General features: G+C 40.7%; 1 protein-coding gene across 9 annotated transcripts in view; it reads left to right on the top strand.

Moving 5' to 3' along the window:
- NTRK2 (neurotrophic receptor tyrosine kinase 2) overlaps positions 1 to 12,255 on the top strand; it is a 330,058-nt gene that overhangs the window by 112,535 nt on the left and 205,268 nt on the right. Inside the window, exon 15 of one of the 9 annotated variants that reach the window (XM_054582960.1) lies at positions 11,330 to 11,451. The exons of the other annotated variants lie outside the window; for them this stretch is intronic. Coding sequence (XP_054438935.1) covers positions 11,330 to 11,406 — 77 coding nt within the window. The 3' untranslated portion in view covers positions 11,407 to 11,451. Of the gene's footprint in view, positions 1 to 11,329; positions 11,452 to 12,255 lie in introns of those variants that run through there. 9 annotated transcript variants of the gene reach the window in all.

Raw genomic sequence — 12,255 nt, 5'->3', positions numbered from 1 at the left:
CACCCAAAGCCAAATCTACTTCTATAACCATAAATTTGACCCCTTTACCCTCTACTACCCTCCCACCCCCCTTTCCCTCTAGTAACTTGAAAAAGTCCAGGACCATATGATTTCACTGATATGTAAGTTATCTTTTGACCTCGGTGTTCCAGAGTCTTCCTGTAAAATAGACATTAAATGACTGCCCTGAGCCTTGATTTCCTCTTCTGTAAACAGGGAGAGCAGAAATGTCACGAGGATCTGAGCTGACACATGTGGAATGCTTCCCATGGTGTCCATTCTGTAGTGATGCTTAATAACGTGTAGCTGTTGTCATCGGTACCACTGCCGTCAGGGGCTAGTATTTCACTCGCTCAACAGTGTGCAAAAAATGTGCACAGTGAGACAATAAAGGAAGGCAACTGGTGCCATGTGTGCGTGTGTGTGTCTGTCTATCTGTCTGATTGCTAAGAGGCCTCTTCCTTATTTACAGCCACTCCTTGCACAAACTGCAGCGATTTGAGCCTAAAACTGCACATGTATTTCGTTCACTTTTCTATTTTCAAAACAAAAGAGAATTGGGCGAAAATACCCTATTGAGAACAGAAGTGTCTGTGACAAATTGGCTTAATTGAAAACAACTAAAAAAAAAAATCTCCCAGTTTAGGGGCGGGTTGGGGGGAGGGTACCAAATTAGCCATGGAGAATCAAAGTGGAGGATGTTGATTGCCACAGGCATGACCTAAATTGCAGAGTGGGAGTCATTATGAAAGTACTACTATTTCTGCTCTGCTAATTGAGAGGCAGCATTTTTCACACGATGAAGTTGGGGATGGTGAGTGTGGCCATGCGTCCCACAAACACCATGCTGCCTTAGGCCTATTTATTTGCCCCAGGCATTGGTTTTCCCAGTCACAAACACAGATGATAATTTTATGAAGTAAGGTTTTGAATTTTTTTTCACAGAAGACATTTGACGTGCGGCATTTATGTAAATTACTTAGCTTCACAGTTTTCTCACCTCTGATATGAGGATAAAACGCACTTTAAATGAGCTAGAGTATACAAGGTGCCTCACACGATCAGCCACATGAGAAATGTTAGTTACCTCTCTCTTTTTGCTCTTTTCCCTCTTCCACACACAGACCTTTTTAATTATGGTAGAGTAGGGTATCTATTGCCTAATGAGGGAAATTTTCATTTGAGTCTAATATTAAATAACCTGGATTCCTCTTTCCCTTGTCTTAGTCAGATACACAGGCACCTCCCTGTTATTGACATATTTCCATCTTGCTGTATTTCGTGAGAAGATAAATCCTCAGTAAGGGAATATGGGTGGACAGAAACACAGTCTCATGAAATCGGTGTTTGGAGAAGATAAAACTTCCTTCTAGTCCAGGACTGGGAAACATCTATGGTCTTTATCTTCATCTCCCTAAACTAACTTTGTACTTCGAGATCTCAGCTCTGCTTGTAGTTCATGCATCCGCCCTCTGCCACCCGGGGAGGGGCCAGCTGGAGTCCACCAGCTGGCAGCCCCCACCCCGGCCCCTGCCTGGCCCTCAGTCTCAAGTGTTGGCCTCTGCCCTGGTGACCCCACAGCCGACATTCCAAGGCTTGCTGTCACCCCAAGTGTTAGGTCCACCCTAGGCTATCCTGTGTCCCCCTTATCCCAACAGCTGTTTTCATACCCAGTGACAGTCTTGGCCACTTCAGTGCCTCTCTTGGGCGTGATGGCACTTATGGATGTTCTCCCTCACTGTTCCATGCTCTTGGGAGACCAGAGAGCCATGTAAGGCCATCATGTGCAGAGGCACAGGTTAAGCACCATGCCATCTTACTGCTCTCATGGGCACTGGAAACTGGGGACATGTGGGGCAGCTGTTACCTAGAGGTCTTGGCAGAAGCAGCCACAATCTCCTAAACTGTCCAATCCTCAGATGTCAAAGGAGTCCTATTGGTTCTTCCTAACTCTGGGATTTGGCCTGAGGGGCCAGCCAGCCTCTGCGCCTCCTCAATGCCTGACTCCCTGAGTCATATACTCACACTGCATCTTCCCTCTGCTCAGTTCTCCGCTCCTGGATCCTTTGAGGTTTCCTTATCTTCTTGCTCATGCAATTGAGTCCACCTTCCTTCTTTTAGAGTCATTTCTGTGACCCTTTCAGAGGCATGGGGGACGTTTGGCTGCTCCCCATGGCTCTCTGGAACCACAAGCATAGCTGCCTTAGGGCACTTCTGCCCTGGCTCCCCACGCAGCCCCACATTATCATAACATGGGCCAGTGCACAGAAGTCCAGGGGCCACGCAGATGTCAGTATCACTTTAAAGCTGGTTACTGTTCTTTAGTAGTAGTTAAGGCTGTTTAGTTTAGAGTCAGCTTCTCCCTTTCCTTCTCTCTCTCCCTCTTCCCTACATCCTCATAATAAAAGAGATAAGCCCAAAGCCTCCTTGAATTGTGTCACTAGGATTGTATTGGCTGCAACAACAACCAACCAACCATTTAAACAGGAATTTGTTTTACACGGCAAGAATTCCTGATCCAAGGCTATTATGGTGGCTTCATAATGCCATCAGGGACACTGACTCCTTCCCTCTTTCTCTTCTGCTATTTTTAGCAGGTAAGCGTCTTCCTCATGTTTGTGACCTTGTGGTCACAAGGTGGCTGCACTGCCTCCAGATGTCAAACCTATATTCCAAGTAGAAAGAAGAAAGAAAGGCAATGCAGATTTCTCTGATGAGGTTTTGCCTTTTAATTCAAGAAGAGAAGACCCTGCCTCTTGGACTTCTGGCTATATCTCAATGACTGTAATTATGCCACATGCCCACCTTTAGCTTCAGAGGATACTGGGAAATCAAATATATTGGCTTTATTCCCCAAAGGTAGAGGAAAAAAGAGAAAAGGGGATTGTGAATGAATTTTGAATAACCAATCCACAATCTTGGCCAAAGGTCAGGTAGAGGACCCTCGAGAAAAAGCAGTAACGCTGTTTCAAAGATAGTATTAATCTGTGATGCCATAGGATTAGAATTTACTTAACTTTTCTGAAAGTTCAAGACTCTTAAAAAAAACAGAAAGTTCAAAAAATCTTGCTGATCAGATCATTAATTTAGCAAGCAATTTGTTTGGTGAAGTATTTGGGTATTTTCTGTGACCCGAGGAAGTACCAAATCAATTAATAGTGGACACAAGACGGAGTGGTAGGAATCTTGCTTCCCCATCTTAGGGAACAAACTTCTTAATCCCCTTAGAAGAAATTTCATGAAAACAGTTGATGAATTATATAATTTTAAGTTCTTCTTTTCTTTTGGGTAAGTCTGAATTACCCCCTACTTGCCAAAACAAGCTGGGAATGTTTTATTGGCTTAATTTCAATTCCTATATGTATATGAAAGTAATAAAACTGCATTTCTTTAAATATATTTCTTAATTTAGAGCTTTCATAAATTCCTGCTGGCTTTTTTTTTCCTCTCATGTACAATAAATTAGATTCTACTGCATATCGATCATATCCTGGTAAGACTATTGAAACAGTATGCATGTTCATTTAAGGAGGAAGCTTAAGCTAAAGAATGGTAAATGAAATAAGGTAAAGACAGTATCAGGCAGGCAGAGCCATTAATCAAAGGTTGACAAACTATAGCCCATGGGTTAAATCTGACCTGCTGTCTGTTTTTACAAATAAAGTTTTATTGGAACACTGCCCACTCATTCCTTTACATAGTGTATGGCTGCTTTCGTGGTATTGCAGCAGAGTGAGGAGCTGTGACAGACTGTGTGGCCCACAAAGCTGAAAATATTTATTCTATGGCCCTTCACAGAAGAAGTTTGCCAGCCCCTGCATAAATAGTGCTGGGTGATTCTGTGCTAGCTGAGCACAGGGACTGGGTTCCGTTTCCCTTCCATGTGGGAAACAGTTTAATGTTTAGATAAAATAAAATAAAGTAAAATACAATATGTGGTTATGTTAGTAGAAACACATTCAAGACTCCCAGACCAGAGCCATCAGGACATTTGTTTTCACCTCAAAAACAACTGGTCCCACTTCTGCCGTTGGCTTCCGCCTGTCATGCGAGATGTTTTCACCATGTCGACATGTCACTCCACTCTGAGTCTGCAGCCAGCACAGCACCAGAGGCTCTGAGCTGGCCCTTTGCTGGCTCTGTGCTGTAGAGCAAGTCACTCAAGCTCTTGGAAACTTATCTTCCTCCTTCTCAGACAAGAGGGTGAGACTGCAGTGCATGGACTATAGGGTCTCCACATTCCTTTCTTGACTAAAGCTCTCTAATTCAGTGACAATATGGACTGTTTCTTATTTGAAACAAGATTTTTTTTAATTGACAATCTCAGCACTAAATTGTCTTTTCCATTTGGGGCATGTGTTGACCAGGGTGTCCAACAAATTAGATATGTGTCATTAAACTTTTGTAACTCTTTTTGAACATAAAACATTAGCAATTTTAAAGGGACAAGAGCTGAGACCTAGAGTCTACAGATAATGAACATAGATACTATTTAATGAACATGTTTTATGTGCCTCAAATTAAGTGCTATCGTTAGCTCCATTTCACAGATGAGGACACTGAGGCAACTTGCCCAAGTCTGCACAGTCACTGCACTTTCTAGCTTCAGAGCCTATTCTGTCAGCCCCTGTTCTTTCTACCTCATGGTGGGTCAGACACAGAAGCCATTGTCCACCTTCATGGCAATTAGGGGCAAACACACAGGAGAGATGCCCATGAGAGTTCCTAGAAATTATGGATACTTTGGAAAATTAGAACAAGACCCTTTCATTCACCAAAAACCTACTTTGTGCCATCCAGATCATCCTTAGAGAAACCTTTCTCAGCTTCCTATCCTAAGTCAGATAAAAACATTCCAACACAATAGTTGAGGCAATACAGGTTGTAAACTGGGTCATTTTTGTGAAATCACCCTTCTTTGCCAATCCCATTTTTGAATTCTTTCTCAGAATTAAAAAAAATAAGCAAACAAACCATGTGGAACAATCTGTGGCAGATGGTTATTTCAGCTCTAGGTGAGTTTTGTCGTTATACTCTGGGACCAGAGAAATGATTGTTTTGGATAATCATCTGTTATTTTAGTGAACTGCCAGGTAGGAACTGTTGTAGCTATGATGGTTTAGGATGGGGATTTTTTTTTTCCTAGAGATTAGCACATGAAGTGTCTCCATCTGAATTCTGTATAATATTGGATGTCATGCTGCTGAGTATCAACCAGAAATCCAACAGTTTGCTCGGAGGTGGGAGAGGTGAGATGAAATTACACTTTAAAAGCACAAGTTAGTCCTCTTCTTCAGGAGTAGCGTCCCCTGGAAAATACAGCAAGTAACAGCCAAATCATGGTGTTCATTACCAGCCCAAATCCCTAATTAATTTATGTTAATTAACTTTATAATTGTGTAGTAAAACATTACTTTCTCCCTTAAGAAATTGACTGGATCTTCTGAAGGAGCTTTGTGACTGTAATTTAGGTGCAATTAGTCAGTTAAATTTAGTTAGGGTTTGGTTCATTTAGCTGCTGCTGGAAGATGCTATATTGGAGGAAACCAGCAACATCTCAGAAGCAACTCTGGATCTAGAGTACATGTGACTAGAGGCTCACCCCTGGCTTTGGGACAGCCCATTCAGGCGTCTAAGACATTAGCAAGCTAGAAATCTATCAAGATGTGGTTTCATGATTATGTATATTCCTCAGTTGCGGAACTGTAGACTTTGGATAAAGGCGAAATCCTTTCGCCAAAAATTTTGTTGTGTTTGTGGCATTGGAACTGGAGCCATGGAATGGCTCTCAGACATTTTCCACTATGAATGTGAAATCCTCGGTACCAGCCAAACTTAAGACTCAGGGTGATATTACCAGCTAGCGGCCACCATTTCAGCATAAAAAACCATCTTACCTGCTGAGCGTGGTAAAGAGGGCATGTGGCCACCCTGAGGATCTGACAGCCGGGGTTCCACTGCATCCGCAGCACTTTGAATTCTCATTTGGGGCCATCCTTTTCCAAGACTGTGAAGATGAAATTTTAAAGCCAAGTTCTATTCTGTTATTTTTTACTTCATAATGCATGACAAAGAATTTATTTAAGCCTATGGTTGAAAATGCAGTTGAAAGTAATCATTTGCAGAGGCTGCTGAGCTGACTGTGGGCAGGGTTGAAGTTCACTGCCCATGACCATGAATGGAAGTCTGGAGCGTGCTAAGATGTGATTATTCTAGCACATAACACAAGAACATCCCAGCAACACCCCAGGGGTTGGTGTAGCAAGAGTTCATCTACCTTAAAGTCCTCTTGGTTCTTGAAGCATTTACTTCTTGGTGGATAATGGAGGTCTTTAATTTGGAAAAGAAGCTCAGGAATCTTTTGTCTTGAGGTTTTGAACTGAATTACACAAGATCATTTTTCTTTTTTTACACTTTGGTGTCCTGTGATCATGATGGGAGGTTGTTTATTACTGTGGATTAATGAGAGAAATATGTATATATGCTGAACAAAATATGATTGCTTTGCTCCCTTCTTCTTTTTTGTTTGTCATCTGTAAAATGGAAAGACTAACCTCCTTTTCACTTCCCATAAGCAAATGATAGCCCCTTTCCCAAAAGAAGTATGCGTACTATGACATATATACCTGAAACCATATTTTTATAAATTTGTATATTTCTCTTTCTTACATTATTTAATAATATTTTCAGAAATGGTGTCTCTTCAATTCTGATTGGCACTGTGCTTCAATATTCTTCATCCCTTGTATTAAAACAGAGTGATAAACAAATAAACAGCTAAACACAGATTGGGAGGGGAAGAACTTCTAATAAATGGAGTACAACTCAAATTATGTTTTTAAAGAGAAAACCCTATCATATCTTAATCTAGAAAATGGCTTCCACTCGATAAATAAAAAATAATGATGTCAATATATATCTTGGTTCTTCTCAGTCCATAGGAGAAAATAGCAAGAGTTGCAAATGAGAGAGGGACCCATACGTGGACGTAATGAGACAGGTGAGGAGGAGAGAGAAAGAATGAAATTGAGAGATATCCCCCCAAAAAAAGACATTTGGGTGACCCAGAAAAACAAAACAGGAAGCTGAAAAATTAGGAAATGAAAGAGAAAGACACTTGGCTGCACTATCCTGGAACAAGACAAACATTGTTCCAGGAAGGTATATTTTAATCTTGTGAGCCTTAAAATGATCACTAATTGGTTTAAATTTATATTGCAAATTTACAGTAGAGTCCCAAACAAGCTCAGTGAAGGTAGATTAATAACACATTTTATTTATGGGTTACAGTTCATTGGCATGAACTTTTTTTTGTAAATCATACATATTTGGTAAAATGTAGAACTATCTCCAATGAGAGGAGTCATTCCAATTGTATTCTTTAAAATCAATAGGTCACTTTGGAATGTCTAAGGTCTGATACTTTGTCTAAATATTAATAAGCACAATGCTAGCAACCACCCTGAACTGAGGAGCCTGTATATGGCATGGACAACATTAGGTACTCATATTAATTCTAGTAATCACAATGTCAGATTTCCTTTTCATTTCTAATTTAGAGTTTGGTAACAGGTTCAGAGAGGTCCCCTGACTTAGCTAGGATCACATGGCTCAGAAGGGGCAGGGGCAGGATCCAAACTCGTCTATCTGGCTTCAGTCTGCTTTTTGCTGTCTAGCCAGCCAGCCATCAGGCATTGCCATGGAAACGAATCCTTTAGCACACAATTGTCAAAGAAGATAAATAAATATGTAGGATGATTGTACTTATTAGAATTCTAATTCCAATGGTAGCTGTAAGTGAAGTTCTAGGATCTTGTATAGTTAAACAATGGATGGTAAATGACCATAATTATAAAGAATGAAAGAAAAACTAATTTATAATCTAGCCTTCCTGTTATGCATGCGTAACTATACTCTGTCTTTTTATCTCTGTGACATTCAAATTTCTTACTGCTTTCACATGAGGCAATGCATATGTCCATCATGTCTTTGAATGCCTCTTGTGCTTATGCAAAAAGGTGATTTCTGTTTTGAACTAAGAATGTGTGTAGGGTTACAAGGTTGATAGCCTTTCCCTTTTAATCACTTTGATGTAGCAAAGAACTTGCTGTAAGTTTTGGAAAGCATTTGTTAAAGGAATTTCAGATGTTTGCATCCATTAAATTTTCACTTAAAAATATCTAGAATGCATTGTTTTCTCAGTGTCTTGGTTCTGGCTCATTCTTGGCATGGCTGTTATATATCCTAACCAAGCTGTCATATTTGATATGCCATATTTGCCATGCATACTTTACTTAAGAAAGAAAGTGTATGTTTGTGTGTGCATATAAATGAAAGGCATGCTTTTTAAAATCCAGAGTTTTCTCCATGTATAAATTGTACTAGAACCAAAGAGTTATAAAGGGACTTGCTATGTTCCAACATGAAAGAATCGAAGAGTAGAAAAAAATCTTTTCCGTCTTTCAGAAAGAGGTTTTGCTGTGTACACCACTGAGGTTATTCAGCTGCTCTAAGACATTGTTGAGATGTAAGGATAGTGAGGTGGGATGGCATAGCAGCACCGGTTTTTCCCAAAATAAGCTCTTTGAGCAAATAAAAATGTCACTAACATTAGAGGCTTCTAGAACTGTGGGGTTAATTTAAGTCCAGTTGGAGGGTCTGTTGGCAACTTTAGTGTGAATGCATATAAGACTGAGGCCCTGAAGTCAACTTGCACATTGCAAGTTTCCTGTTGAGAATAGAGGGAGCTCTTTGTTTTACTGCGGCATTTTGAAATAGGTCACCAGCTACTCCTAAGAAGCATGTGTAGCAATTCTCTCTGGTGCCAGGATCCGGAGGGTTCCACTTGTTGTTGGAACACTTTTGCAGTGTAGATCCTGTTCTTGGTGGTGTAAGTGGGTGGGTACTCTTTCAGACTCTTAAGCAATTTGGGGGTGTGCCCTTATGAGCTTTAGTAGGGTAAAGAATGCTAATCAGGGTGTGAATTAGATACACTTCTACAGGGTCTGATCTGGGATCTTAATCAAGCAGTGTCAAGTAAAGTCTCAGGCAGACCGACCAAGGGCAAGATGAACCATCATTTCAACCCATGTTTCCCATCATATCTCAGGTTCTGTGGAGGAGACGTACTTTTTAATTATTGTTCTAGTAAGGGATTTTCTGAGATGATGGTAGGTCTTCTGCTTATGGTTGTCCTGGGTTAAAAGCACCAGAGAAAAAGGGCATGTTTGGGTGAAGGACCTTTTTTCTGCCCCATAATTTTCATCTGTTTTTGAGTTTGGGCACATTCACTTCTCTGGATAAAAGGATGAGAACAAAGAAGCAGGTCCTGGAATAATTTCCTTTCATTCAACATTGTTTTGTTGTAATATTGATGAGAAAAAAGAATCCATTCCCAGCTGGGGCCGCTGTGTGGACATTCTTGACCCTGAACTGGAGTAACCTGGTTAGAAAATCATTATCTTATTTGTTTTCATTAATCCTTTCTTACATGTACCTATAACTCACACTTATTTTGGTGTTTAATATTAGAAGTGTTTGGGTCTTTATTTAGAAGTTTGGTGATGTTTTCAGGACCAGAAATAAGCCATAGGAACTTAACTCTTATTTAGATCAATTGGCCTGTGGTAAAATTGGTCTCATTATATGTTGTTTTGCTTAAAGTCACAGTTTCCAAGAACCTGTGATGGAGTTTAGTGAGGATTTGCTGTATGTTTGAAGCCAGGCAGCTTCCTGCATGTGCCTGCTGCAGCCATGGAAGCACACCTGCGACCCACTGTGGGCTGGAGCAGGACCCTGGACAGCGGGCGGCAAGCTCATTACTTGTGGGGGCTGGGCAGTGAGAAGGAGGCCAGGGATGAGGAAGAAGAAACCATCACAGGGCTGGGCAGTGCTTCACGAACTAGACTCCTTGAAAAGCCAGGCTAAGTCCTCAGAATGTGGACTTTGGCAGTTTCCCTTCTGTGCCTGATTGTAGTAGGATGGCGGCCTGTCTTCCAAGGCATCCATGGCATCCATGGCCAGACCGAACACAGGCCTTGCTTTTCATTACTGCTTTGGGGTGATTCTGTTTATAGTGGTCAGTTCATGGTGATTATCAACCCCACCTACCTTTGTTTTGCATTCTGGAATAGTTGGTGCTTAGCTGAGGCTTCATTATCTTGTGCACTTAGGTAATTTAAATGGAGATGAGATGTATATGGTACCTCCATTTGAGGGAAGGTAATTTCTTTGACCCTCTATCTGCTTAATTGGAACCATTAGTGGGTCTGACTTTTGGACTTTGCAACAATGGGCAGGGACACTGTGCTCACTAAAGTCCCCCCGACTGTTGCTGTCTTAACCAGCAGCCTAAATGTTAATGATCTTCAGACTAATTCTGAAGTATTGTTTAGAGTGCCTAATGAAAAAGTAGTGGTCCAGGACAAATTTTATTTTTACCTACTCTCTTTTTCCTAGCATCACCTAAAACTTGGACCTGAACTTGTAGTCCTGCTCTGAGGCCTTATTGTCTGTATTGTCACCTTCCAATAATTGTCACTTTTTTTACATGATGGAGGTCTTCCAAATGTATCAACAGCAACTACTTTTTCTTTAAGTCCTCCTTCCTCTCCTCCTTTTCCTCCTTTCATGTCCAGCTTTCATCTTTACCATTACCACCACCATCATCATCATCAGAATGGCACTGAATAATCCACGTCCATTTGTTTTCTCTTGCTCGTTTTATAGATTACTAACTTTTTGAGAAATTTATTCCCAGATCCATTTTGGTCTGTGCACCATGGTGTCAGCCACAATTGAGCAGAGCCAAGCAACTCCCACGGTGCATGTTTAGAAGTTCTTGCAGGTTTTACATTAGTTACATATGAATTGAGCAGTAAGTTTGATGTCATTTGTTCCCTATTTGGTTACTATCAGTCCTAGTGTTCTGGCTTCATATACTAAGAAGAATTACTGGCTAGAGTATTTGGCAGAAACAAATCTAGACATAAATCTATATTGGCAGCAACAAGGACATGTTCTTCTATAGTGAAATTTATAATGCCATGCTTATGTGTACTATATGCCGAGCCACTGGTAAGCCTCTCTGGTCTGATAATTGTGAAACAGTGTCTTAAGGAAGATGTTATTTCATGTTGCACAGAGATACCCTACACATTTTGCAATATATATCTGTTGAAGCAAGCCAGAGGCTAGACATACCCATACAAGAATCATAGATTGATTTGGATATCTCTGTGTGGTTGCAGTGAAAGCCTTTTGAGTATCTTAGTGCTCCTCAAACCATGAACTCCATGTTTTTTTTCTACTCCATTAATATTATTTGTAGGTGATTTCACAGAAAAAGACAATGGCATCAGTCTTTGGATATGCTACCCGTCCTACTTGAAGTCCCTGACATGGTAGTGGCTGAGACCTTGGACACTTGTCATCAGATTCTGCTGATCCACCACATCATCCTTAGAATCACTGAATTTTAATTGTGAAATAGCTTTGGCTTTCCTTACACATTTGAGCTTTGCCAAGAACTTTGTGTTTTCTGCTTTGATTTTTAGCTCATAACTAAACTTCAAAGTCAAACTAGAGCTTTCAAAGCCTTGCTGACCATCCTCAGCCATTTATTTTTAGTTTTCTATCTCCAGCTAACAAATGGGCAACAGTTTTCTTCATCCCATTCCCACAGCCACTGTAATTTTGATCATCATGAGAATTAAAGTAAACTTAGTGTGACACCTTTTCTCCAGAAGCTGCAAATGCTTCAGGAAGCACTCACTGGGTGTCCACATGCCTAACTTTGTAACCTTCAATATACTTCCGAGCAAATATTTAATTTTGTGCAGGAGCCTTGAAGTGATCTGATTAACCCTGTTACCAATAAAAAACAGTAGATCCTAAATTGCGTTGTATCGTCGCTCCTCCCCATTTTGGTTCTGCTGTTGAGCACATCAGAATTCTCCAATAAAACCCAAAGTTTACACATTACTATTCTAAAACTTAAGATGCATTCAGCCCTTGGTATTATGCAAGGCAACATAGGGCATATAAGATGTGTAGATGTGCTCTCTCTGCCCTCCTGTGTCTTACTGTCTGGGATGCAGGAAGTAAAAAGAAAAGAAATACAAGCTTTAAAAAGGTACAAAAGAAGGCTATGTGAATGAATGGAAGAGAATACCCTAGCAGTTAAGAGCCCCGTGAACTAATTACTCATAAGAGACCTCTTTTTCACTGGACCTTCAAGAATGGTCAAGGCTTCCA

The sequence above is a fragment of the Pteronotus mesoamericanus genome, unplaced genomic scaffold (assembly GCF_021234165.1).
Source record: "Pteronotus mesoamericanus isolate MK-2021 breed Mesoamerican mustached bat unplaced genomic scaffold, CSHL_Meso_final contig_73, whole genome shotgun sequence".
NCBI lineage: Eukaryota > Metazoa > Chordata > Mammalia > Chiroptera > Mormoopidae > Pteronotus > Pteronotus mesoamericanus.
Note: the sequence above shows the minus strand (reverse complement) of the source record. Positions and strands in the feature narration are given on the sequence as shown.